The 23,623-nt window shown below is 35.0% G+C and overlaps 4 protein-coding genes, 1 long non-coding RNA gene and 1 other non-coding gene across 6 annotated transcripts; 2 read left to right on the forward strand and 4 right to left on the reverse strand.

The window, feature by feature from the left end:
* Positions 1 to 6,227: 6,227 nt before the first annotated feature.
* LOC141590832 (uncharacterized) lies at positions 6,228 to 6,701 on the forward strand. The gene is made up of 3 exons (XR_012520510.1): positions 6,228 to 6,307; positions 6,415 to 6,572; positions 6,683 to 6,701. It is a non-coding gene; the product is annotated as an uncharacterized LOC141590832 (long non-coding RNA).
* A 1,413-nt stretch (positions 6,702 to 8,114) lies between these two features.
* Positions 8,115 to 11,242, forward strand: LOC141591476 (uncharacterized). The gene is made up of 4 exons (XM_074411821.1): positions 8,115 to 8,671; positions 9,819 to 9,922; positions 10,636 to 10,765; positions 10,889 to 11,242. The coding sequence occupies exons 1-4, from the start codon at positions 8,567 to 8,569 to the stop codon at positions 10,925 to 10,927; spliced, it is 378 nt and encodes a 125-aa protein (XP_074267922.1). The 5' UTR covers positions 8,115 to 8,566; the 3' UTR covers positions 10,928 to 11,242.
* Positions 11,243 to 11,794: 552 nt separating this feature from the next.
* Positions 11,795 to 11,866, reverse strand: TRNAG-UCC (transfer RNA glycine (anticodon UCC)). The gene has a single exon. It is a non-coding gene; the product is annotated as a tRNA-Gly (tRNA).
* Positions 11,867 to 12,070: 204 nt separating this feature from the next.
* On the reverse strand, positions 12,071 to 13,958 carry LOC141590833 (putative xyloglucan galactosyltransferase GT11). The gene is made up of 2 exons (XM_074411373.1): positions 13,019 to 13,958; positions 12,071 to 12,831 (listed from the first exon to the last, which is right to left on the reverse strand). The coding sequence occupies exons 1-2, from the start codon at positions 13,911 to 13,913 to the stop codon at positions 12,188 to 12,190; spliced, it is 1,539 nt and encodes a 512-aa protein (XP_074267474.1). The 5' UTR covers positions 13,914 to 13,958; the 3' UTR covers positions 12,071 to 12,187.
* A 2,750-nt stretch (positions 13,959 to 16,708) lies between these two features.
* On the reverse strand, positions 16,709 to 18,043 carry LOC141593169 (putative xyloglucan galactosyltransferase GT11). The gene has a single exon (XM_074414120.1). It carries the CDS (start codon positions 18,041 to 18,043, stop codon positions 16,709 to 16,711), a length of 1,335 nt encoding a protein of 444 aa, XP_074270221.1.
* Positions 18,044 to 21,992: 3,949 nt separating this feature from the next.
* Positions 21,993 to 23,195, reverse strand: LOC141593170 (putative xyloglucan galactosyltransferase GT11). The gene has a single exon (XM_074414122.1). It carries the CDS (start codon positions 23,193 to 23,195, stop codon positions 21,993 to 21,995), a length of 1,203 nt encoding a protein of 400 aa, XP_074270223.1.
* Positions 23,196 to 23,623: the final 428 nt, after the last annotated feature.

The raw sequence follows: 23,623 nt of genomic DNA on the forward strand, positions 1-23,623 counted from the left end.
ATTGGCGATCAAAATTAGTCGCCAATATGGCGACCGACTTTTTCAAAAAGGAATCAAACTTGGCGATCAAACTTTCAATTTGGCGATCAATTAGATATAGTCGCCAATTTGGCGATCGAACTCGATCGCCAAATTGACAATCGATGCCAATTTTGTAAGTAGAAACCAGGCTGTCAATTTTTAAAAAGGGAATCAATTTGGCGACCGAGTATTAAAATTTGGCGACGGATATATGTGCAGTCGCCAAATTTGGCGACTGAAATGCAGTCGCCAAATGGCTCTTCAGTCGCCAATTTTTTTTATAGAAAACGGTCAGTCCTCTCTCCTGCTTTACTCTTTCGAAACAAAAAAAAAAAAAAAAAAAGAGAGAGGAAGCAGCGGGCGAAAGGCGACGACAACAACCACACAACCACACCACCACTTCCACCACTTCCACCACCGTGACCACCGTTCTCATTGCCTCCATCACTCTCTTTAATTAGGTTAGTTTTTTTTTTGTTTAATTTCAGTTTAATTTGTTTAATTTGTTAGATTAATTTGTAGTTAGTTTGATTAATTTGTGGTTAGTTTGTTAGATTTATTTGTAGTTAGTATGTTAGATTAATTTGTAGTTAGATTTAGTTTAATTTGTGTTTGAATTAAAAGGGAATGATTAAGGGGGTTTGTGTTTAGGTTTAGGGTTATGGGTGGGGTTTGGTCGGTAGTGGGGGGGGAAGGGTGGCGTGGGGGAAGGGTGGCGGTGGGGGAAGGGTGGCCGTGGGTGGTGGCGGTGGGGGAAGGGTTTAGTATTAGTATTATTATTAGTATTAGTATTATTATTATTATTGTTATTATTATTAGTATTAGTATTATTATTAGTATTAGTATTATTATTATTATTGTTATTATTATTAGTATTAGTATTATTATTAGTATTAGTATTATTATTATTATTGTTATTATTATTATTATTATTATTATTATTATTATTATTATTATTATTATTACTAATTAAACCGCCTTATTATTATTAATGTTAAGCTAAGTGAAACCGTCCTTTGCATTAATGGAATTAGCTAAGTGGAACCGTCTTTTGGATTAAGAGAAATTATCTATTAGCTAAGTAGAACCTTCTTTAGGACTTGATTTTGATAAATTTAGTTTGATAATTCATGTTATTGATGAATTGAGGTAGAATAACCTTGTTATTTTTGTTTTTCGTTTCTCTTTTCAGGGTTGTCCCATGTTGCTAGGCACCACCGTACGCGAGCTGTTGTTCTTCTTGTTTTCTTTTCATTTTTGCTTTTACTTGATTAGGTAACCTCTTCTTACCAGTTACTTTTTAAATTTACTAATTTTAGTTCAAATTATGTTACGGACTTTAGGATAGAAGCCTTTACTATGTGGTTGAATTGGGCTATTGATTGACTTAATTAATTTAGTACTTGATTGTGTTGTTGTTTGATTTGATGTTGACTTAGTACCTGTTCAAGAATTACTCATTAGGAGTAATTCTTGAATAGTCCCCATTTTGGGATCGTCTTTGTACGTTCAAGTCATTTAGGTAGTAAACACGTACTTGTGATTTATTAATGAGGAATGAGTTTGGTGGCGATCCCTTTAATGTTCTCCGAATACATGTATATGTGTATTTGGAGAACGGAAGGGAATTGTCGCGAATTTTTCCTCATTAATAAATTACAAGTGTGTTTGCTAGTGACTTGAAACGTACATTGATCGACTGTTTAGGTTGGAGTGATAAGGACCCCATTCAAAGATGGATTACTTATTGACAATATTTATATATTGTTTTCATATGTTTATTGTATAATGTGGAGTATAATGTTTAAATTTTGTATTTAATATTATTGTTATTTTTTAAAAATGTTTAAATTTCTTTGGGGTCTTCTTTAGATTAAAATGAAGAGATTGGAACGTTCATGGATGTATGAAGGAAGATTAGACCATTCCAATAAGAAAAGACGTCCTACCGCTAGATTTATAAAGGGTGTTAGCGAGTTTATTGAATTTGCTAAACAACAAGATGAATATGACTTGGTAGACAAAAAACTTAGGTGCCCTTGTGCCAAATGCAAAAACCTGAAATACCAGCTTGACATTGTAGTAGAAGAACATCTCATTATAAACGGGTTTAAGCCAAATTATTACAATTGGATTTCACATGGAGAAGCATATTCTCCAATTCATGAACAAACTCACACCCAACAAATACAAAATGATGAGAACCCATATAGAGAGATGGTTGTTGATGCTATGGATTCCACTATTTTTAATAGTGATGACCATACAACTATTTCTGAAGAACAACCGCCACACCCACAAGCAAAAGCCTTTCTTGACATGTTAAAAGCCTCAGAAAAACCCTTGTATGAAGGAAGCAGAATGACATTGTTACAAGCCGCTTCTAGGCTAATTACCTTGAAATGTGAGTTCAATATGCCATTTGTTGTTGTTGATGGCATTGCCTCGTTCCTTGAGGAATCTTTCCCCGATGATAATATCATGACCCGAAGTTTCTATACTACCAAAAAAGTAGTTAAAGGTCTTCAGTTACCGCATGAAAAGATTGATGCATGTCCTGAAGGATGTATGCTATTTTGGAAAGATGATGCTTTGCTTGACAAATGTAAAGGTTGTGGGGCGGATAGATATGAGACAAGTGAAGGAGATACAGTTTTGGTGTTGAAAAAAGGCAACGGTAGTAAGAGGGCCAAAAAGAGTAAGAAACCAATAGCATGTAACCAATTGTTTTACTTTCCTCTCGCACCAAGACTTCAAAGAATCTATGCCACCAAAAACATTGCCGAACAAATGAGATGGCACAAAGAAAACCCACGTGCTCCGGGGAAGATGAGTCATCCTAGTGATGGGGAAGAATGGAAACGATTTGATCGATGTATCCCGATTTTGCCAAGGAACCCCGCAATGTACGACTTGGCTTGTGTACGGATGGATTTGATCCTTTCGGTAATTTTGGGAGGAAGTATTCTTGTTGGCCCGTTATGGTCACACCATACAACTTACCACCTTGGTTATGTATGAAAAGACCATTTATCTTCTTGTCACTTATTGTTCCCGGACCAAAAAGCCCGAAACGTAATTTGGATGTTTATTTACAACCATTGGTGGAGGAGTTGAAGTATTTGTGGGAAGTTGGGGTGGAAACTTATGATGTGTCTAAAAAACAAAATTTTCAACTTAAAGCTTCCCTTTTGTGGACAATAAATGATTTTCCCGCCTATGGTATGCTATCTGGGTGGACTACACAAGGACAAAAAGCATGTCCTTGTTGCATGGAGGAAAGTAAAGCATTTTGGCTTCCCAATAGCAAGAAAATAAGCTGGTTTGATTGTCATAGATGCTTCTTACGAGAGGGAAATCCACATAGGAAGAACAAGAAAGCTTTCACAAAAGGTAAAGAGGTGCTTGATGCCCCTCCGAAACGAGTGCCTGGGGATGAGATATGGAAGACGGTATGTGATTTACCATCCCCTATTGATGGTACCGAGGAAGAATTTAAAGAATTGAAAAAGCAAAAAAACGGTTGGTTTAAAAGAAGCATTCTTTGGGACCTTCCTTATTGGAAGACAATGTTGATAAGACATAATTTGGATGTAATGCACATAGAAAAGAATTTCTTTGAGCAACTAATTGACATGATCATGGATGTAGAAGGTGAAAAATGTGATAGCATTGCTTCTAGAAAAGATTTGCAGAAATTTTGTCATCGTCCCAAATTACACATTCGCGGCGACGGGTCTAAGCCAAAATCCATTTTCACTCTCGACAAAGCTAAGAGAAAAGTATTGTGTGAGTGGTTACAAAATTTGAAGTTTCTGATGGGTATGCATCGATTTTTTAGTCGATGTGTTGATCTTAAGAAGTCAAGTTGCAAGGCTTGAAAAGTCATGATTGTCATGTATTCATGGAGCGATTATTACCCGTTGCTTTGAAACACCTCGTGCCGACAAACGTTTGGAATGCAGTTGTTGAGATTAGTCAATTCTTCCGAGATTTATGTGCCTCTTCAATATGTGTTGATGACATGATTCGTCTGGAAGAGCAAATACCACAGATATTGTGTAAGCTTGAAATGATCTTTCCTCCTGCATTTTTTAACTCCATGGAGCATCTACCGGTTCATTTGCCATATGAAGCCAAAGTTGGGGGACCCGTCCAATATAGGTGGATGTATCCATTTGAAAGGTAATTAAGATAATCTAGCTACTTTTAAATTAAAATTAATAATAATAACTAATCTATTTATTATATGTTAACTTTATTATTAATAAAACTCATCATTAACTTTTATAGGTTTCTTAATCATTTGAAGAAAAAAATTGGTAATAAAGCTAGGGTGGAAGGTTCTATATGCAATGCTTATTTAACGGAAGAGATTGCAAACTTTTGTTCTCTTTACTTTGAAAAACATATAGAAACCAAAGCAAAAAACTTGAATGTTGAGAAACCGGATGAAGTAGACGGAAGTTTACCCGAATTTTTTCAAACTCAAGATGATGAAGGGTGTTCATCAAAGGGGCAAACACGATATTTGGATGATAAAGAGTATAATCGTGCCCACCTTTACGTGCTATCTAATTGTGACCTCTTGGAGCCATACGAAACACAATTTGTTAATGATTTCATTCAGAGGAATCCTAATATAAGTAAGGATGATGTTTGGGACAAACATGAGGACCAATTTCCATCATGGTTTCCGAAACATGTAATTGAGTTGAATATTCAAGATGATTTGATAAGAAGTTTGGCTTTTGGTCCTTCAAAAATGGTAAGAACGTGGAATCGATACTCGGTTAATGGGTTTAATTTTCAAACATTCAACCACGGTAAAGGTAAGGCTAGGTGCAATTGGGGGTTACTATTTCTTCTCTTGATGACAACGAATACTATGGTATAGTTGAAGATATCTTTGAAATTAGTTATAGTGGACGTGACCGAGCTTATAAAACTGTCTTATTCAAGGTTGACTGGAAGGATAATTCTGTGGATGGAATGAGAGTACATGAACAATACAAGCTTGTAGAAGTGAATCGTACTAGAACATACTCTAAGTATGATCCATTTATACTTGCACATCAGGCTCATCAAGTGTATTTTGCTACTTATCCAAGCACAACAAATGATAGAAATCAAAATGCGTGGTGTGCAATCTTTAAGACGAAGGCACGGTCACAAGTTGATACAACTTTTTTCCAAGAAGAAAACGTTTCAAATGAAACGCTTTTGTCTCCACCCGATGAAATCAACTATGAGCATGAGAATAAAGATGGTGAAGACATGGAAGAGGAAGAATTTTATGATGTGGAAGAGAGACTCTGGGGATGATGATGAGGCGGAGGAGGAGGAGGAGAGAAGGGAAGAAGAGGAGGAGAGGAGGGGGGAAGATGAGGTGAGGAGGAGAAGGGAGGAGGAGAAAAGGAGGAAGGACGAGGGGTTTGGAGATGAAGATGATTATGATGATGATGATGACGATGAGGAAGAGGATGAGGATGAGGACGAGGGGTTTGAAGATGAAGATGATTAAATTGGTATAATTTTGTATTGCTCAAGAGTAAATTATTAAAATTTAGAAGTCTGTATAATTTTCATTTATCATTATTTGTGTTAATTTTTATTTGTATTACTGCAGATGGCTGGAGCAGGTCGAGGTAGGAAGCGTGGAGGCGGCTCAGGAGGAGGACAGAGTACGCGTCCGGAGCTGGAGGAGGAGGCAGCGGGAGGATCCGATGCATGACGGTGACGGTGACGGTGAGAGAGACCGACGCTACCGACGAGCCACGGGTGCCGATACGGTACACTTCGGATCATAAGATGATTCTTGAGCCGGCGGGATTATGGTAAGGTTTATTCTTTATTAGTCTACTATTTTGTTTTTTTTGTATTTTTTTTTTTTAAAATAATAATTGTTTGTAATTTTACATGTTCAAAATAAATGCAGGTTTATGGACGATTGCGTGATACGAGGTGTCACGAAAAGCACGAAGACTAATTTCGTGGGTCCAATTCCTACATCGTGGACACAAGCTTCTCAAGCACAAAGAGATGCGTGGTTCAATAACTTTCGGGTACATATTTTCCGTAATTCTTTGTTTTAATAACCAAGGTTATACTTTTATAAATACTAATATGAAATTTTGTCGCTTTTTTTTTGTAGCAATCATATGCTTGGTCACCGTCTCAAGAACGGAATGTCCGTATCGTCAGTACGAGGAAGTCGGTACTCGACGATATCGGGACGTGATTTGGAAGGTAGTTAGGCGCCCAAAGGAACCAGAGCACATGAAAGGTATTTAATTAACTTGTTTTGTTATTTGTATTAATTAGTATATACTCTCTTATATTATAAATAATATCGGTAACTTATTAGTTATGATTTCATATGTGTAATTGCAGGTGACAAGTATGAAGGCTTAATAAAGCATACCAAAACTCCCGCTTTTCAGAAGAAGTCTAAGCAAGCATCCCTCAACAAAAGAGGAGGAAAGGAAGACGCCGTGAACGAGCCTACTCATTTCGCGGGTTCACGATCGTTCTGGAATCGTATGTTGGGGGTAAGTTTGTCTATTATTTCACACTTTTTTTTTTTCAATGCAACATGTTTATTTTATGTTACATTTTTTGTTGATTTTCTAACATGTATGTTTTTTTTTTTTCATTCGAGAGAGGAAAGAAGAAGTCACGGCCGATTGCGTCGGTATTTAAATCAGTTTCGGACACGCATTCCAGGGTTGACCACAAAGGGGTTAGAATTTGGACTAAGCCAAAAGACAAGCAATTATATGTAAGTTTCCGTAACACTTAATTTTTGTTAATTTACTCTCTTTTAAAATGTCGTATATAAGGTGGTTACCATATTAACTTACAACCATTTGTTTAATATTGTAGGAAGCATTTGAACAAGAAAAAGCCGCCAATCCGAAACTCCTGGATAATGACATATGGTATAAGTTGGTGGATGGCTTCAAGAAAGGGAATGTGTATGGTACCTAAGTTCAACACCGGCTTTCTATGAGAAAACGCGTAGAGATCGACTTCAACAATTCCCAAAGAACACGTATCAACCAGGAATTATTAGTCAACTTCAAAGTCAAATAAGAGAGCGTGATGAACGTGATGCCAAACGTGATGAAGAACTTGCCAAACGTGATGAAGAATTAGGAAAATGAAGGAAAGAATGGAAATGTTTGAGGATTGGTGGCAAGGTTGTAACCCCGGACCTAGATCCAACTACGATCCAAATGATCCGCATGGTCCACATGGGGGAGTGGAGCCGGTGTTGGCTTCCAAGTAAGATGATTTTAGCATGTAAACTTGTAAGACTTGAACATTTAGACTTGAACATTTAGAATAGTTTAGCTTGTAAAACTTTCATTTTCAATATATGAAATGAAGTTTGAGAAATTGGGAGGTGTTGGGTTGAAATGTATGGTGTTGTGTGTGTTGAAATGGGATGTATGGTGTTGTGGAACATCGGTTTGTATGCGAGTTGTAAATTTTTGGCTAAAGAATGAAAACGAAAAAATCCACCAAAACTTACAAGAGCTTTGGCGATCGATTCATCGATTTGGCGATCATGAAGTCACGCCAATTTGGCGACGATATTAAGGTAGTCGCCAAATTGGCGATCGATTTATAGTCGCCAAATCTAAATCGATCGCCAAATTGCCTCATCAAATTGCTACGTCACCCAAAAATGGCGATCAATCAAAGATTTGGCGATCGCATTTCGATCCGCCATTTTGGCGACTACTTATATCGATCCGCCAAATTGGCGATTACCCTTTCGATCGCCATTTTTGGTATTTATGATCGATTTGTCGGCCGCTAAATTTGGCGATTTACTTTAGTCGCCAAAGCTAAAAAAGGCGATTAAGGTCCGGCCGACGTTTAAGCGATTGATTTCACGCTAAAATCGATTTTGGCGATCGATTTCATCCCAAAATCGTCCTGTTTTAATTCTTTTTGTAGTGATAGCTATTTCAAGTATAACCTTGAATTACAAATAACCGATGGAGCTCATATAACGATAAGTTAACAAAATGGTTACCTTTTGATTTAGATCAGATCTATTCAGTCTTTAATTTAGTGATAATAATCCGATTCATTTAAATTTGAGTATTTTTTTTTCAATGTCGATTTAAATTGAATTATTATAGTATGATTATGACTCCATAAGATCAACACACTCCAAAAATCCAGAACAAATACAGTTCTACACTCACATTTACAGATCACAATTCACAAAACCCTGATCTCATCATGTGCTTCCCAATCTTCCAAATTCTATTCCTAATCTAATCTAATTACCCTAATCAAACAACAAAACCCTAATAATCAAATTAATTAAATCACTAATTCCATCATCCTTAAATTAATTAAACAATTATCAATCACTTTACCTTTTTCAGATCCAACACTTAACCCACCACCTACTTCACAATTATTCACACAAAACCCTAAAAAAGATTCAATCTTTATAATTACCCACATAAAAAACCCATTAAAAATTGTTACTTTATTATTAATTTGTTAAATTTTGGAAATAATGGTTAAGAAATCCAAGAAATTGCAACAACAACAGCATGAAATTGGTCACTCTGTTCCTTTTAAATTGAATAAATTGTTTGATTCTGATGCTTCATGGGATAAGGTGAATCGATTTTTCCAACTTTTTTTTGATTTAAAAGTTCATAATCTGTTCAATTTTAGTGATAAGTGTATGTAATTATCAATTGGGTTATTGTGTAATTGTAGAAATTATCCAACTTTTTATTTGAAAGTTCATTATATTGTTCAATTTTAGTGATTAATGAATGTAATTATCAATTGGGTTATTGTGTAATTGTAGAAATTAGCCAAACTTTAATTTGAAAGTTCATAATTTGTTCAATTTTAGTGATTAGTGATTGTAATTATCAATTGGGTAGTTAAAAATTCCTAATCTTGCTGGATTCAAGCCTAAACAGATTCGAATGATGGTTCATGTTATCCGACCCAAATTCATGTGGGGACTAAGGCTGAATTGTTGTTGTTCTTATGGAATTGTAGAAATTGTGGAAATTGGGTTTAGTTATTGAATCAGATTATGGAGATTGAATCACCTGAAAATTGTTGACTTTAGTTACTATAATTGGTGATCCATGTTACTTGTGGAATTATCTATGATGGGCAATAACAAATATGGGTGTTAATTGATCCGTCCAATTAGTCTCACTATAGACGGTTATATCCATCTAAAGTGAAAGATGGGTCAAATATGGTTAAAGTGGTGACATTTTTGGGCCCCACCATGCAACTTGTTGCTTGTCTTATGTTTGCAGTGGGTGGATATTTGACCCGTCTATAACTATAGACGGATATCTCCCGTCTATAATGAGAATTTGTGTTGATCCGTCTTAAGGGAGACTAACTTATTGTTATGATGGTTAGGTAATGCAGCCATTGCTTCATTCTTTTAAAAAATTGGCATGTTATTTTTGGGTGCCAAATGTTTATATTAAGTTATAAGATCATTGATTGAGCTTCGACCATCAATGTAAACTTTTGTTTCTTTTGGTTGAGATGGTTACCTCACATAGTAACAGTTTCATGGTGTAAGGCGCTAAGCTTTTGGTTGAAGTTCAGTCAATTACTTTGTACATTGATAGTTTACATGAATTGAATTCAATCATCGAAAACCTCGTTTGATGCTGAAATATGTTAAAAAGTATTTGTGGATGTGGAAAGAGAGAGTAAATTTACTTTGACTTGTACATAATTCACATGGGAATGAGATTTGTTTTATTGTTTGGGTTTAGGATCAACTAGGAGATGTTCTACATTGGATGCGACAATTGGTGGCGCTTGTCTGCGGATTGATTTGGGGTGCAATTCCCTTGGTTGGAGGTTTCTGGCTCATTTTGTAAGTTTTTTTTATCCTTTTTTTGTTTCATAAGAAGGTTTTTCATCCTTTCAGTCTCCTCGATAGATTATCACTCTATTTTGTTGCCTCGAAATGATATTCACTCGGAATTATTAACTGTCATGATGCTTATAAGTTAATGTTGCACCATGTTAATCATTTCTTTGTGTATTTGAGACGATTCTAAGGATGTGCAATTGAGCATACTGCAAGGTTTGGACTTACAAATAGAAGTGCATTCATTCTTATTCTTATGGCTCCTTAGTCCTTATAGAGTGATTATAATTTATAGCTAGTTTATGATATGCGATTGGCTGTTTGGTCGAGTGTGGCGCCATGACTTGAAGCCTTGAGTCCGTAGTTTCATTTGGTTAGTAAACATCTTATCGTGGCAAATAGACGCGCATTAGTCATGATGCATTCACATGATTTTACATTAAGGGCTTGCTTGGGTTTAACGTAAATTTACATGGGTAATGGATATTGAATAAAGGATAAAAGGAGGAAGCGATGTTTTGTTATGGGGCGATGAAGGGGTGTTGGTGAAAACTTACACCCTTAGTCCCATATGAAAGTAAAGCGTCACCTCTGTGGAGGTGGCTAACTTTGTGAGATATATCAGAACCAGAAAGAGCCCTAACTCCCCTAAGTATTTATAGTCCTGTGACAGATTAATGATTGGTTGTTTGTCGTTTTCTGCATTGTGTTTACAGTTACTTGGGACTTTCAACAGCCATTGTGTATGCTTATTATGCATTGATACTCAAAGTCGACGAAGAAGACTTCGGAGGTCATGGAACTCTTCTCCAGGAAGGGCTTTTTGCTTCCATCACATTATTTTTGGTATACCTTTTGTTTCTCGAGCATCATATTTCATTGATTTCGCACAAGGGTCTTGACTCTTGAGTCCTGATTGATGTGTTGAACTGTTGACTAAAACCCTGTTTTTATCAATTCTTATCACAGCTTGCATGGATTCTAGTTTACAGCTTGGCACACTTTTGATGGCTAGTTAGGGACGTCATCTTCTTCGCTGATAGTGAGACCGATTTGGTAAGCGGCTATCAAATGTTTCCTGCTTCCGGTTTGCCATAAATCCAATGAACTGTTAGATGGTTTCGTCGAGACTACTGTATTTGTTTAGTTTGTAGCTGCTATTCATGATCTTTTAGTTGTCGGATTAAGTTCAGCCTGCATCTTTTTGTGTAATCCCGGAAAGAGTTTGCTCATGTAACAGTACTGAGTACCGACATTTGAGATCAATTCCACAATAAACGTATTACAGATGTTAATCACATTATTTAGTTATTTCGAAGTAGCATCACTTTTCCATGGCTACTATCTGCATTACTGTCATCGTGATTGCTGATCAGTTAAATGCAATGAATAACGACACTTTGCTATTAAGTCCTCGGTCCCTGACAGGAACTTGGCAATACTTAAGGTGACATTAATTTGCCCGAAATTCACCTAGAAGAAGGCGCTTCTATACGATGATGAAATCTGATTATACAACGCTTTTAGTAGGTATTTGTTCGTTCGGTCAATATATTTGTAGACAGAGAACCTCGAATTCTATAGGCTGTCTCCGATTATGAGTTTGAAAATGTACTACTTTATATATTCATTTGCGGAATGCTCAAAATCACAGTCGTCGATGCTCCTATAAGTTAGGTATGGTCATGAACCCATCATGCGAGAGATTTTTGCACGACATTCGAAATAGTCTAATTTAGCGGCATACATAATACATCTCCAAAAAGCTGTTTATCATGCAATCAAAGTATAATTTTCAGTTGAAGATTTAAAAAAAAAAAAAAAAAAAAAAAAGGTCTTTAACGCGAAAGTTTGAATGAAGTTATATTAAAAAAATGCGTCTGCCGGGAGTCGAACCCGGGTCTATTGCTTGGAAGGCAATTATCCTAACCGTTGGACTACAGACGCAATTTGTTAATCATATTTAGATTAAAATAATTATACTAAATTAATAAAATGTCTTTGTTGATTGGAGTATATGGTTTTGTATGTTTTTTTTTGAGTTAGCAAAATTGTGTGACATATGAACAAGATAAATGAATTGTTTGAAGAGATAAATATGACAGACAATATTATCAAACTACCCAACTTAACAAAAGCAGAAAAATAGTTATTTCATCCCAATTACTTACGAAATATTTAATAAATGTACTTGTGTAAACATATATTTATCGGAAACTAAGCTATTACGACTTACGAGACCATCTTACAGAAGACCGACTAAACTCGTTACGTTCTCGAAAAATACTTATCCCATATATAATTATCTAATCCTCCAAAAAAATTATACTTCCAACTATACTCTTGAGGGAAGCTCTCACTTGTCAAATTCTTCCCTTCCTTAATCTCCACCCTAATCTTCTCTATCCTCTTCAAAACTTCCTTCACCGACACATCGAAAGCGTCTTCAATCTTCGTTAACCTCGAGTTAGGATTCGCGTAAACCACCCTCGGAATTAGTCTAATTACCTCTTGTCTCATAGCCTTAATAACTTTCTTAGGAATTTTTAGCAACCTCTTTTCAATGCTGAAATTCCCCTTCTTTACTTCTTCCATTGGTATAAACACGGAATATTTCGAGTAATTCTTAGGCAAATGCCACATATATTGTACGTAAGCCGAACCCGGGTGGAAGAAAACCGGTATACACCCGGCTAGAATCGAGTCGAATGCTGATCTTCTAGTATATGAATCCCCTGGTGGTTGTAAGCAAAACACTGAACTTTGAAATAATCTCATTACATTCTTTGGCTTTCGACAATTTCTCGAGTCTTGATTACAATTTACGAGCTTACAATACTTAGCTTTCGATCCTAAGCATTGATTAATTATCTCGTTTCTGATTGAATCCTTTTGTTGCGGCCTTGGAGCACCTGCAGCAGTTAATGTATTATTCAACTGGTTGTTACAAAGTTGCCGAACTGTATTAACAAAATTATCGAGCTATGATACAAAGTTATTGAACTTAACAGAATAATTATTAAACTCAATAACTTCGTAAAATAGCTCAATAACTTGTAAAATAACTCAACAGTTTTGTGTAGGATAGTATTTGTGCACCTGCAAACGAAAACAAGTATGTTCGTTTTTGTTTTCGCATCCTTTCTTGCCATTTATACACTTCAATGTCGCTTGCTGGGTGAAAATAAGTCGGGTATGGTATCGCAAAATCCGTGTTATTCCACGGGCTAGACTCGATTAATAAGCTAGTCATGTTTTTAACCTCCGGAAGCATAAAAAGACAATTACCCCAATCGGTCTTTTTTTCCGAGTCTCTTCTAAAATCCCATGATATTCTTCCGGCAACTATGAAATGATCGCGACCATACATTGTCGCCCACTCGGGTTTTTCCCTTAAGTACTTGGCTAATTCAATTGACGAGGCGTCTCTAGTTAAAACATCGTTGTTCCATAAGTACCGTCCTGCGTCTAGCCCTGCATAGAAGGGCACATATATGGCATTCGCTTTCGACGAATCTTTTGTTAAGCATTTATATTGCTTCATTCTGTTATGAAATATGACTTCTAGTGAAAATTGGTTTGTAGCAAACCAAGAATTACCCGATTCACCCGAATCATTATTTAGTCGCGGTCCAAGACCCGAGTTTGTAAGATACTTACACATGTCAATCCATTTATTAAGCGTCCGACAATTTTCGAGCAAATCGTCGTTGAATTGCCTCGGAAGCTCTTGTACATAAATGTATTTTCCTTCGCATTCATCGGAATTTTCTACATTATTTTTCGGAACATTTGTACAAATAGTGACATTGTTATCGACTTTGTAATTGACAATAGTCGCGATTTTGGGCACTTTATAAACCAAGGAGTCGATATAAACAAACGACAAGCTAAAAACAAGAGTAAAAAGAACAAACCAGGATATGGAACATGAGTTTGCACCAGATGATTTCTCGTTATGAGGTACTTGATGATTAAATTTCTTAAAAGACATTTTTATTTTTATTTTTTTTGTACATTAAAAGTCTAGAAAGTTTGGTGTAAAAATAAGGATTTGTTCATAGTAATGTAAAAGAAATGATGAAAAGGAATCATGGGGAAGTGCATTGCAAGAAATGGAGATTTGATTTTATATTAAAAAGAGAATTTTTTGTATTTTAGTGAAGGAATAACTTTGGAAGTGGATTAACCATGCATAAAAAAAGAAAGAAATAAAATTATAAATGGAATTTTTTAAAAAATTGTGAGAATTCTTTCCTAATACTCCATATTGTTTAGTATAATCTAGAGAGAAAAAAATCCCTTGATTTTCTTTCTTATTTTAGCTAATCTTGTTTTATAAGGAAGTTTGTAATATGTGAATATGTAACTGATGACTATTTGCTAATCATATGAAAATCAAGGTAACAACTTTTCCTAAATTAAAATATACTCCCTCCATTTCGAGTGATCCCGGTTAATAGTTTACACTTTCTTTTTTGGGTGTTTCAGTCAATTGTTAATAGTGATCTCTAAGCACAAGCCCAGAACATCATCTTCATTTTTTCTTCATTTTTTTCTCCTTGTGCCAGTTTAGTGGTTATGCATCTTACCAATTAATAGGAGGTCTTGTGTTCTATTCTTCACGACTCTTTTTTTTTAAGAAAAAAAGAATTCACTGCAGCGGTAGGCCCATGACCCATCGATTGAGTCCTTTACTCATATTTTAGCGGGTCATTGAATTTAAACAAAATATTACCCATATTGTTGAGATTTAATTTTTACAAATTATATATTCAATGGACTCGTCTAATGGAGCTATATCTAAAATTTGAAAAAAAATCGATCTTTTGCGTTTTTTTGACAATAAAAGGGTTGAATTATAAAATACTCCGTAGCTTTTCTTTAATTCTCCAAATCCAAAATCATTTATTCTTCTAAATTTTTTAGGGCTCTTTAATAATCAACCTCATTTTTAAAATTAGAAAAAAAAAATTAGTGTTCTTCAAAAGTTTTTGTGTTGATGTTATGTTGATTCATTTATTAAATTGTATTGGACAATGACACATGAATTACTTGCACAATTTTTATTAAAGAATCGGGTCCCTGTTTTACAGTTTTGCCCAGAGCCTCAATATGTTAAGGACCGGCTCTGTCTATGGCATATATGTTCATGATCCATAGATTTGACAATAAAGACAACTCTTGTATTATCCCAACTTCCATACATCTTAAATGAACAGCCCCCTGGACACCTTACTCTAAGTCTTCTCCCTCTCCCCTTTTCATCAACATCAAATGTTAGATTCCTACCCTAAGAGTTTTCCCTGCTTGGAAACCTAATCCCCCTGCACACCGCCTTAACCGACTACGATTTCACAACTAATAATTACTCCCTCTTAATTATATTTTCTTCCCTATTTCCTTATTTGGGTTTCTTTCCTAATTTCTTTTTTTTGGGAAGATTTGGGTGGCTCAAATTCAATGTCATGTGAGGTATTGTGTTTTACTTGGTCCAAATTAACTTTCTTATTTCTTGTGCGTGCAAAAAAAGGGAAGAAAATATAGATTGAAACTAGAGGTGATCGATCAACTTTGGGTCCGAATCGGGAAAAATGGGTTGGACTGTACCAGACCATTTGGTCTAGACCGAATACTTTTATGTCCGGTTCTCGGTGCAAATTTTTCTAGGTTTCGGTCCGGTTCGGCCCAAGACCTGTTAATTTAGGTCCGGACCGAACTCACCGTATTTTATGTTGTTAAAGGCTAATCAATAAAAATTCATAAACAGGAATAATCAGTTTATCTTCAAAATACATTAAAAATTTATATTAACAGTTATTTTAATAAAAAACAATCGTCTAATTATTTAATGCAACAGATTTAGCGGAAAAAAGGCTCTTACCATTTGAGATAAGAGTGCTCTTACCATTTGAGCTAACTATTCTCATTATCTTTTAATAATAATAAATAAAAGCAAATTTCATACTTTCTACCTTGGTTTTTACTGTATGTATAAATAATATGTAAATATTTTATTAAAACGGCGGGACTAATTAGTTTTTTCACTTTTTGTTTCTAAAAACAAATGCACTAACCTCTCTAATATCATAGGCCTATCTATTTGACTTGTCAATATTTTATTTTTTATCTCATCCATTTATTTATCATATTTTATTATTGTTTAAAATTGATATATCTATCTTAAATAAAAAATTGTGGCACAACATTGTTGCAAGCACGAAGTGATAGAAGAGTTTTATCTCTTATATGGTCTTATTGGTAACTTCGGATGCCCTAGCTAATCACGCTACTCGAGACTTAAAAAACTATAACTAATTGAGCTATTTAGAACTAAATCGGATAATACATACCAAAATTTGTTTATAATACGGACTAATTTGAAACATAAGATGTTCATTATCGTAGAAAGTATATAATAAGAAATAATACGAGTATCAATTATTTGCCGGTGCAACTTAATTTATTGAAATTTGTGTAAGACAAAATAAGAGCTAAATCAAACAAGGGTATTGTTTAATGCAACCACAACACGACTAGATCAAGAGTTGACTTTTATGAATACTTATTTTGAACAATTTTAGCTGGTAAAATCATGAGAGAATCTCAATTTAAATCACATCAACAATTTCATTTTATGAAAAATCCTCATACTCAATTTTCACACGATTTTCATGTTATATTACTTACAAAGAATTTCATAATTACCTGAATGACATATTGTATATATATATAACAATCTTATACAAGACTAACTGAATCAATTAAATCGCTAAAAAACAATTACTACTAGAAAACAAAGTACTTATCCCACTCATGATTATCCAAATTCCCAAAAAAATTATACTTCCAAGCAAAGAAATTAGGAACATTTTCAAATGATCCAATCTTCCCTTCCTCTATGTCCCTTTTAACCCTCTCTACTCTTTTCAAAACTCCCTTAATTGCTACTTCAAATGCATCTTCCAAATTATCGACATTCGCGTTAGGATTCGCGTAAACAATGCTCGGGATTAGCTTAATCACCTCGTCTCTCATTGCCTTAATCTTCTCCTTTGGAATTTCTAGCAACACTTGCTCAATGTACACCTTACCTTGTTTCAACTTATTCATCGGAATAAACACGGAATAACTCGAATAATTCTTAGGCAAATGCCATATATAATGGACATAAGCGGAACCCGGGTGAAAAAACACGGGTATGCACCCGGCTAACATCGAATCAAACGTTGATTTTCGACTCAACGAATCCCCTGGAGGTTGTAAACAAAAATCGGAACTTTGAAACAATTCCATTATATTCTCGGCGGTTACACCTTCCTTAACATGTAAAAACTCGCAATGTCTCGCTTCTGAAGCGAGACATTGCTTTATTAACACATTTCTTATGGACCCCGTCATGTTGGGCCTTGGGGCCCCCACAAATGAGAATAAATAAGGCCGCTCCTTGGTCCTCATTTTTTCTTGCCAATTCTCGACTTCATTTCCACTTACCGGGTGGAAAAAAGTCGGGTATGGTATACCAATCTCGGATTTACTCGTGGGGTTTGACTCGAGCAACAAAGTAGTCATGTTCTTGATCTCGGGTAGATCGAGAAGTTTGTTTCCCCATCCATTTGATGCAGAGGTATTCTCTGTTTTTCGACTAAAATCCCATGTCGTCCTCCCGGCTATTAGAAAATGATCTCGACCTCCAAACAATTTCCACTCGGGTTTTTTACTAATATACCTAGCCAAATTAATTGAAACCTCGTCTCTTAAAGTCGCGTTTAAACTAAATAAATTCCTCCTTAAGTCTAAACTAGGGTAAAAAGGTAGAAATACAGCTGACGATTTAGAGTAATCATCGGTCAAGCATCGATATTGCTTCATTCGATTATGAAATATAAGTTCTAACGAAAATTGATCCGTTTCAAACCAATTAGAAGCAGAAAAGACGGTATCATCAGAGAAACTTAGTCTACGACCAAGACCGGAGTTAGAAAGTATCTTACATTCATCAGTAAACGGGTTGAGAACGCTGCAATTTTCGACTAAATCAGTATTGAATTGGGTAGGAAGATCAACGACGTAAATATACCTTCCTTCGCACCCGTCTAGTGTTCCATTATTGGCATTGATCATAACATCTGGAGTCAAACATCGAAAACTTGGGAAAAAAATTGAAGGAATTAATGTTAGAATTGAACATGTTAGTATTACAAAGCAGGATATGATAGAACAGTAGTTTCGACTAATCGATAATTTTTTTGTTTTTTCATTGTTTTCGAGTAATTGATATAATTTTTTGAAGGGCATTTTTGTGTTTTTGGATTGAGAATTTGAGATTAGGATTATGGTTTTGTGTTAATGACATTAGCATGAAGAAATATTAAGTTGGAAAAGTTGTTGATCAAAGGTGTTAAGACCAATTCAAGCAGTCTTCAGGACGTGGGCATGCACTAATTGCAATTTAATAAGAAATGGGAATATAGTTGAATTTACTTAAATTTAAAGTAATTCACAATAGTTGTATTGAATCAAAGTTGGAGTTTCTTGGTAATTAGACACCATTGTATTGATTGAAATTTGATTAAACTAGTTTAGAACCTGCGCAAATGCGCGGTTTTTTAGATAATAATCTACAAAGACGTTACACATTATAGCTTGGTAAACAGTATAAGAGAGAAAATTTGATAGTTTTCACACCAAATAAGATTGCTATTTAACTGAAACTAATTATATAAATTATTACTTAATTATTAAAAATAATATTATTATACAATTACATTTACCGGAAGAATAACCTCACGTAATGACTTAATTATACAATAAAATTAGAGAATTTGCAAAATGAGATAGTCAACTTGTAGAATACCTTTGTAGCAAAAAAAAAAAAGGAAAATAGAACTATGAAAAAAATTGTGGAGAATATTTTTCTCATATCATCCTCATTATTAATGCGATCCCACGACCCACATGTATTGTAAATCAAAATATCTCATTAATGTGTGTTTACAAATTAAAAATTAGTAATAGCATCTCCTATTTATGGTATATAATTAATACTTGTATGATATAGTGTGAGGAGTGAGGACCAATATAAAATATTTCACTTCAGCGGGAAAAATTGAGAGGTCGTAGAAGGGGATGTGTTAAGTTACCTTCTTAAGTAATAATTATTGCATTATGAAAAATTTAGCACTTATAGTTTATAATTTAATACCAATTTTATTTAATTATAATGAAAAAAATTATAATTTTGAATTTAATTAAAAGATTAGAGTATAATTATAATTATAATAAAATTATATTTTAATAAATATATAGTAGTTCATTAAAAGAAAGTTTTAATTGTTTCCTTATTAAGACAAATGCATTTTGGAGGGAAAACTAAGAGAATTTTATTCTCTTAGTAGTAGGGGATGTGATACTTCGTAGTTCACTGTTCACGTATAGTTGCCGTAACACCACACGATAATTGAAGAGGTCTATTGATTTATGAATTTTTGGGCGTTTGGTTGGAGGTCTACAAGAAAGGGAAACAGAAACAAAGTTATTAATTTTCTTTATTGGTGTTTGTTTGACAATAAATTTCCTTCCTTACCCCTCAATCCATCTAATTCCTTACCCTCACCCCCCAAGATATGAGATTTCATTACCCTTAGTGGGCTCCGTTTGGCAAGGCATTTCAGGTACCTGATTTGGTCAAAGTAGCTTATTTGACCAAAATTTCAGGTACCTTATTTTTTTTAAGCGTTTGGCAAGTAGCTTATTTAACCAAATAAGCTACCTGAAATGAAATGCTACCTAGAGTAGCATTTGAGATTTCTGGTACCTGATTTGTTTTGATTTTCCATTTTTACCCCTTGAATTTATATTATTAAATAATTATCATATCCTTTTAGGTCATTTCATCAAAATCAGTTACTTTTTCAGTTAGTTTGCCAAACACTTTTTTTATATAATCAGCTACCTTATCAGTTCCTAATTTCCAGCTACCTTATCAGTTACTTTTTCAAGTTTCAGTTAGCTTTTCAGTTTTCAGCTACCTTCTCAGCTTTCAGCTACCTTTTCAGTTAGTTTTACCAAACAGAGCCTTATTACCCTTCAACTACCTTATTTACCTACTATCACACTTGTGACTCCCACCACACCAGTCACCATCAAGACGCCACCACCACCACCAAAACCAACACCATAGCCACCCTACATAAACCACCGCCACAACCACCACGACGCCACCACCACAACCACCACCATCACCACCACCACAACCACCCCACCTAAACCACCACCCGCACACCAAAATAAACCACAATCCACCACATTTCATTTTCTTGATGTAACCAAACAACTAGTTAAGTTTTAGTCCCTTACCTTTTCAATTTCCTTTCTCTAATCAAACGCCCCCTTAAATGAGTAGTACTTAATAAAGGTATTAAAAGCTACTCATACCAACAAACTGTAATTTCTTTTATGGATATGCATGCAAAAAAACTTTACAATTAAGCGTATTTGGCCGGGTACACTCAACATGTAGGCTGGCTTGGTCCATTTTATACCCACGTGCCGCTTGCTGTGATCGGTTTTTCTAGCCGACCTATGCATTCATGATTCTTTTTATGATTAAAACTTGCAATATTTAAATAATTGGTCTCCCTTGTGACGGGTTACCATTTGTGGCGGATATTTTGTGAGATAAAATGGTAACAAAATGGGTTAGTGGAGAAAGAGGACCACATGAATAGTGTTGCAGAGAGAGAAAAAGTGGGTACTTTGTGAGGTAAAATGGTATCCGTCACTCAAGAGTGACGGATATGTGCCGTCACAAACAAGAATTTGTGATATTTAAATACTTAAGGCTCAATTTGTGATATGGTGCCCTTGAGGTTTGCCATTATGCACGATATACCCAAAATTTTGATCCGGAAAACTTTAAGAGGTCATAACTCGTGTTTAAGAGATCGGAATGTGACGGTTTTTTTTTTCATATCGATCGTCTTTTCGGGAACTACGATTTGGAAAAAAAATTGTCGTATTTGGATCCCGTGGCTAGGAGTTTTAGTATGTCAAAGTTTTTTTTACCGAACAAACTTTGAGTAACCATATCTCTTGGTAACGAATTCCAAACTTGAATTTTTTTTTTCAAATCGTAGTTCTCGAAAAGACGATCGATTTGAAAAAAAACCTCGTCACATTTCGATTTCTTAAACACGAGTTATGACCTCTTAAAGTTTTTCGGATCAAAATTTTGGGTATATCGTGCAAAAGGGCAAACCTCAAGAACACCATGTGCATTTTCCCATAAAAAAATGGCAACATAGTTGAATCTACTTGAACTTAAATACTTTGATAATATATCGAATCAAAGTTGGAGGTTCAATGTCAAGCAATATTGTATTGTTTAGAATAAAATTAAATGTAGTACTTCATAGTTTGCATATGGTTGCCTTGGTTTACATTATAGCTAGATTAGACAAATGTTATATGGCGGTCTTACATGTGAGACAATGACGTATACATTAATGGTACAAATGGGTTGAGACTCGAGAGTCGAGACATGCCTCCTATGCCCAGCTTGACAAAATTTGAAGCTTGAAGTCGGCAGGTTGGCTTGGTGGCTCGACTATGTCGTGCTTTTTACGTCCATGTGTCACTCGTCGTGAGGAAAAAATAATAAAGTAAACATAAACAATTCACTTGTGAGGAAAAAATAATAAAATAAACATAAACAATTCACTTGAACGGACAAAGTATATATTATTGATATAATTTGATTGTACCAATCCACCAACAGCCTAATAAATAAGCTTGGAAGTATTCTAAACCAAAGTTGACTAGTTAGTCCAATAATTCTCACAATTGAGCAAAGAATATTTCACAATAGAAATATGTATTATTATTCAACAAATTAAATCAACAATAATACTAATAAAAAAAAATTAAAAGTGCGCTAGCACGGGATTTAGGCCGACATAAATCAAAATATGTGTTTCTTTCTGATACGTCACCTTTCGGAATAATAAATCGCCAGGACGTATTTTAATATCAGTAATATAACGACACACCAAATGAGACAGACGATCTAGTACTAGTAACCGAAGTATTTATCCCACTCGTGATTTTCCAAATTTCCGAAAAATTTGTACTTCCAAGCAAGTAAATCAGGAATTGCACTTTCAGATGTTGCATTTTCCCCTCCTTCTAGTTCCTTTTTGAGCCTCTCGACTCGACTTAAAACACCCTTGACCGCGAGTTCAAATGCGTCTTCCAAATTATCATCGACTTTAGAATTAGGATTCGCGTAAACAACCTTAGGAATTAACTTAATAACCTCTTCTCTCATAGCCATCACTTTCTCCTTTGGAATCGCGAGCAACGTCTCTTCAATCGAAACATTCCCTTGTTGTAATTCATATATAGGAATTAAAACCGAATAACTCGAATAATCCCTAGGTAAATGCCACGTGTAATGAAGATAAGCTGAACCGGGATGAAAAAAAACCGGTATGCACCCGGCTAATATAGTATCGAAAGTTGATTTTCTAGTAAATGAATCCCCTGGAGGTTGTAAACAAAAATCCGATTTTTGGAATAAATTCATTATATTTTCGGGGGTAATACCCGTATGAACATGTAAAAATTTGCAATTATTCGGTTTTGAACCGAGACACTGGTCGATAAGAATATTCCTTATCGATTCCTTATCGTTAGGTCTGGGTGCTCCAGCAAAAGAGAATATAAAATCCCTTGTTTTGTTTCGCATCTTTTCTTGCCATTTTTCGACTTCATTTCCACTTACCGGGTGGAAATAAGTCGGGTATGGTATACCAATCTCGGATTTACTCGTAGGGCTCGTCTCAAGCAATAAGCTAGTCATATTCTTGATTTCGGGTAATTGAAGTAATTTATTTCCCCACCCGGACGTGTTATCCCATCGACTAAAATCCCATGTCATTCTTCCGGCTATTAAGAAATGATCGCGACCTCCAAATAATTTCCACTCGGGTTTTTCACTAATATATTTGACCAAATCAACGGACGTCTCGTCTCTTAACGTTGTGTTTGAATTCCATAAATACCGGCTTACGTCTAAGCCGGAGTAGTACGGTACAAATATAGCATTCGCCTTAGACGAATTATTTGTTAAGCATTTATATTGCTTCATTCGATTATAAAATATGACTTCTATCGACCATTGATCGGTTCCATACCAATTAGAACCGGCAAAGACGGTCTCATCAGTAAGATTAAGCCACGGACCTAGACCCGAGTTTTTAAGGGCCGTACACATGTCGACAAACGGGTTAAGGATTTCGCAAGTTTCGAGTAAATCGGAATTAAACTTGCTAGGAAGATCTTGTACATAAACATATTTTCCTTCACATAAATCTATTTTCTCTTCAAATGAAGTAACAATAGGAGTTACTATTGTTTTATTAATAACAAAATTTGGAGTTAAACTTCTATCATTATTTTGGAAATATTTGGAAGGAATTAATAAGAGTAAAAATACACTAATTATTGAACAAATTATGATTATGGACCAAGATATATTAGAACAATAGTATCCAATAATACTAGATTGTTGTTTTTCATTGTTTGCTTTGATTTGATAGAGTTTTTTGGAGGGCATTTTTTGGGTTTGGGATTTGTATATTATGTGCAAGAAATGATAAGTTGGAATGTTATGATGACTTAATGATATAGTGTGACAAGTTC

Source organism: Silene latifolia, chromosome 7 (assembly GCF_048544455.1).
Source record: "Silene latifolia isolate original U9 population chromosome 7, ASM4854445v1, whole genome shotgun sequence".
Taxonomy (NCBI): Eukaryota; Viridiplantae; Streptophyta; class Magnoliopsida; order Caryophyllales; family Caryophyllaceae; genus Silene; species Silene latifolia.

Coding starts and splice junctions, on each gene's coding strand:
- LOC141591476 (XM_074411821.1), top strand. CDS start 8,567: ATGGTTAAGAAATCCAAGAAATTGCAACAACAACAGCATGAAATTGGT. Junction 8,672..9,818: donor CTGATGCTTCATGGGATAAG/GTGAATCGATTT, acceptor GTTTGGGTTTAG/GATCAACTAGGAGATGTTCT. Junction 10,766..10,888: donor CTTCCATCACATTATTTTTG/GTATACCTTTTG, acceptor TTCTTATCACAG/CTTGCATGGATTCTAGTTTA.
- LOC141590833 (XM_074411373.1), bottom strand. CDS start 13,913: ATGTCTTTTAAGAAATTTAATCATCAAGTACCTCATAACGAGAAATCA. Junction 12,832..13,018: donor ATACTTGTTTTCGTTTGCAG/GTGCACAAATAC, acceptor TAACTGCTGCAG/GTGCTCCAAGGCCGCAACAA.
- LOC141593169 (XM_074414120.1), bottom strand. CDS start 18,043: ATGATCAATGCCAATAATGGAACACTAGACGGGTGCGAAGGAAGGTAT.
- LOC141593170 (XM_074414122.1), bottom strand. CDS start 23,195: ATGTGTACGGCCCTTAAAAACTCGGGTCTAGGTCCGTGGCTTAATCTT.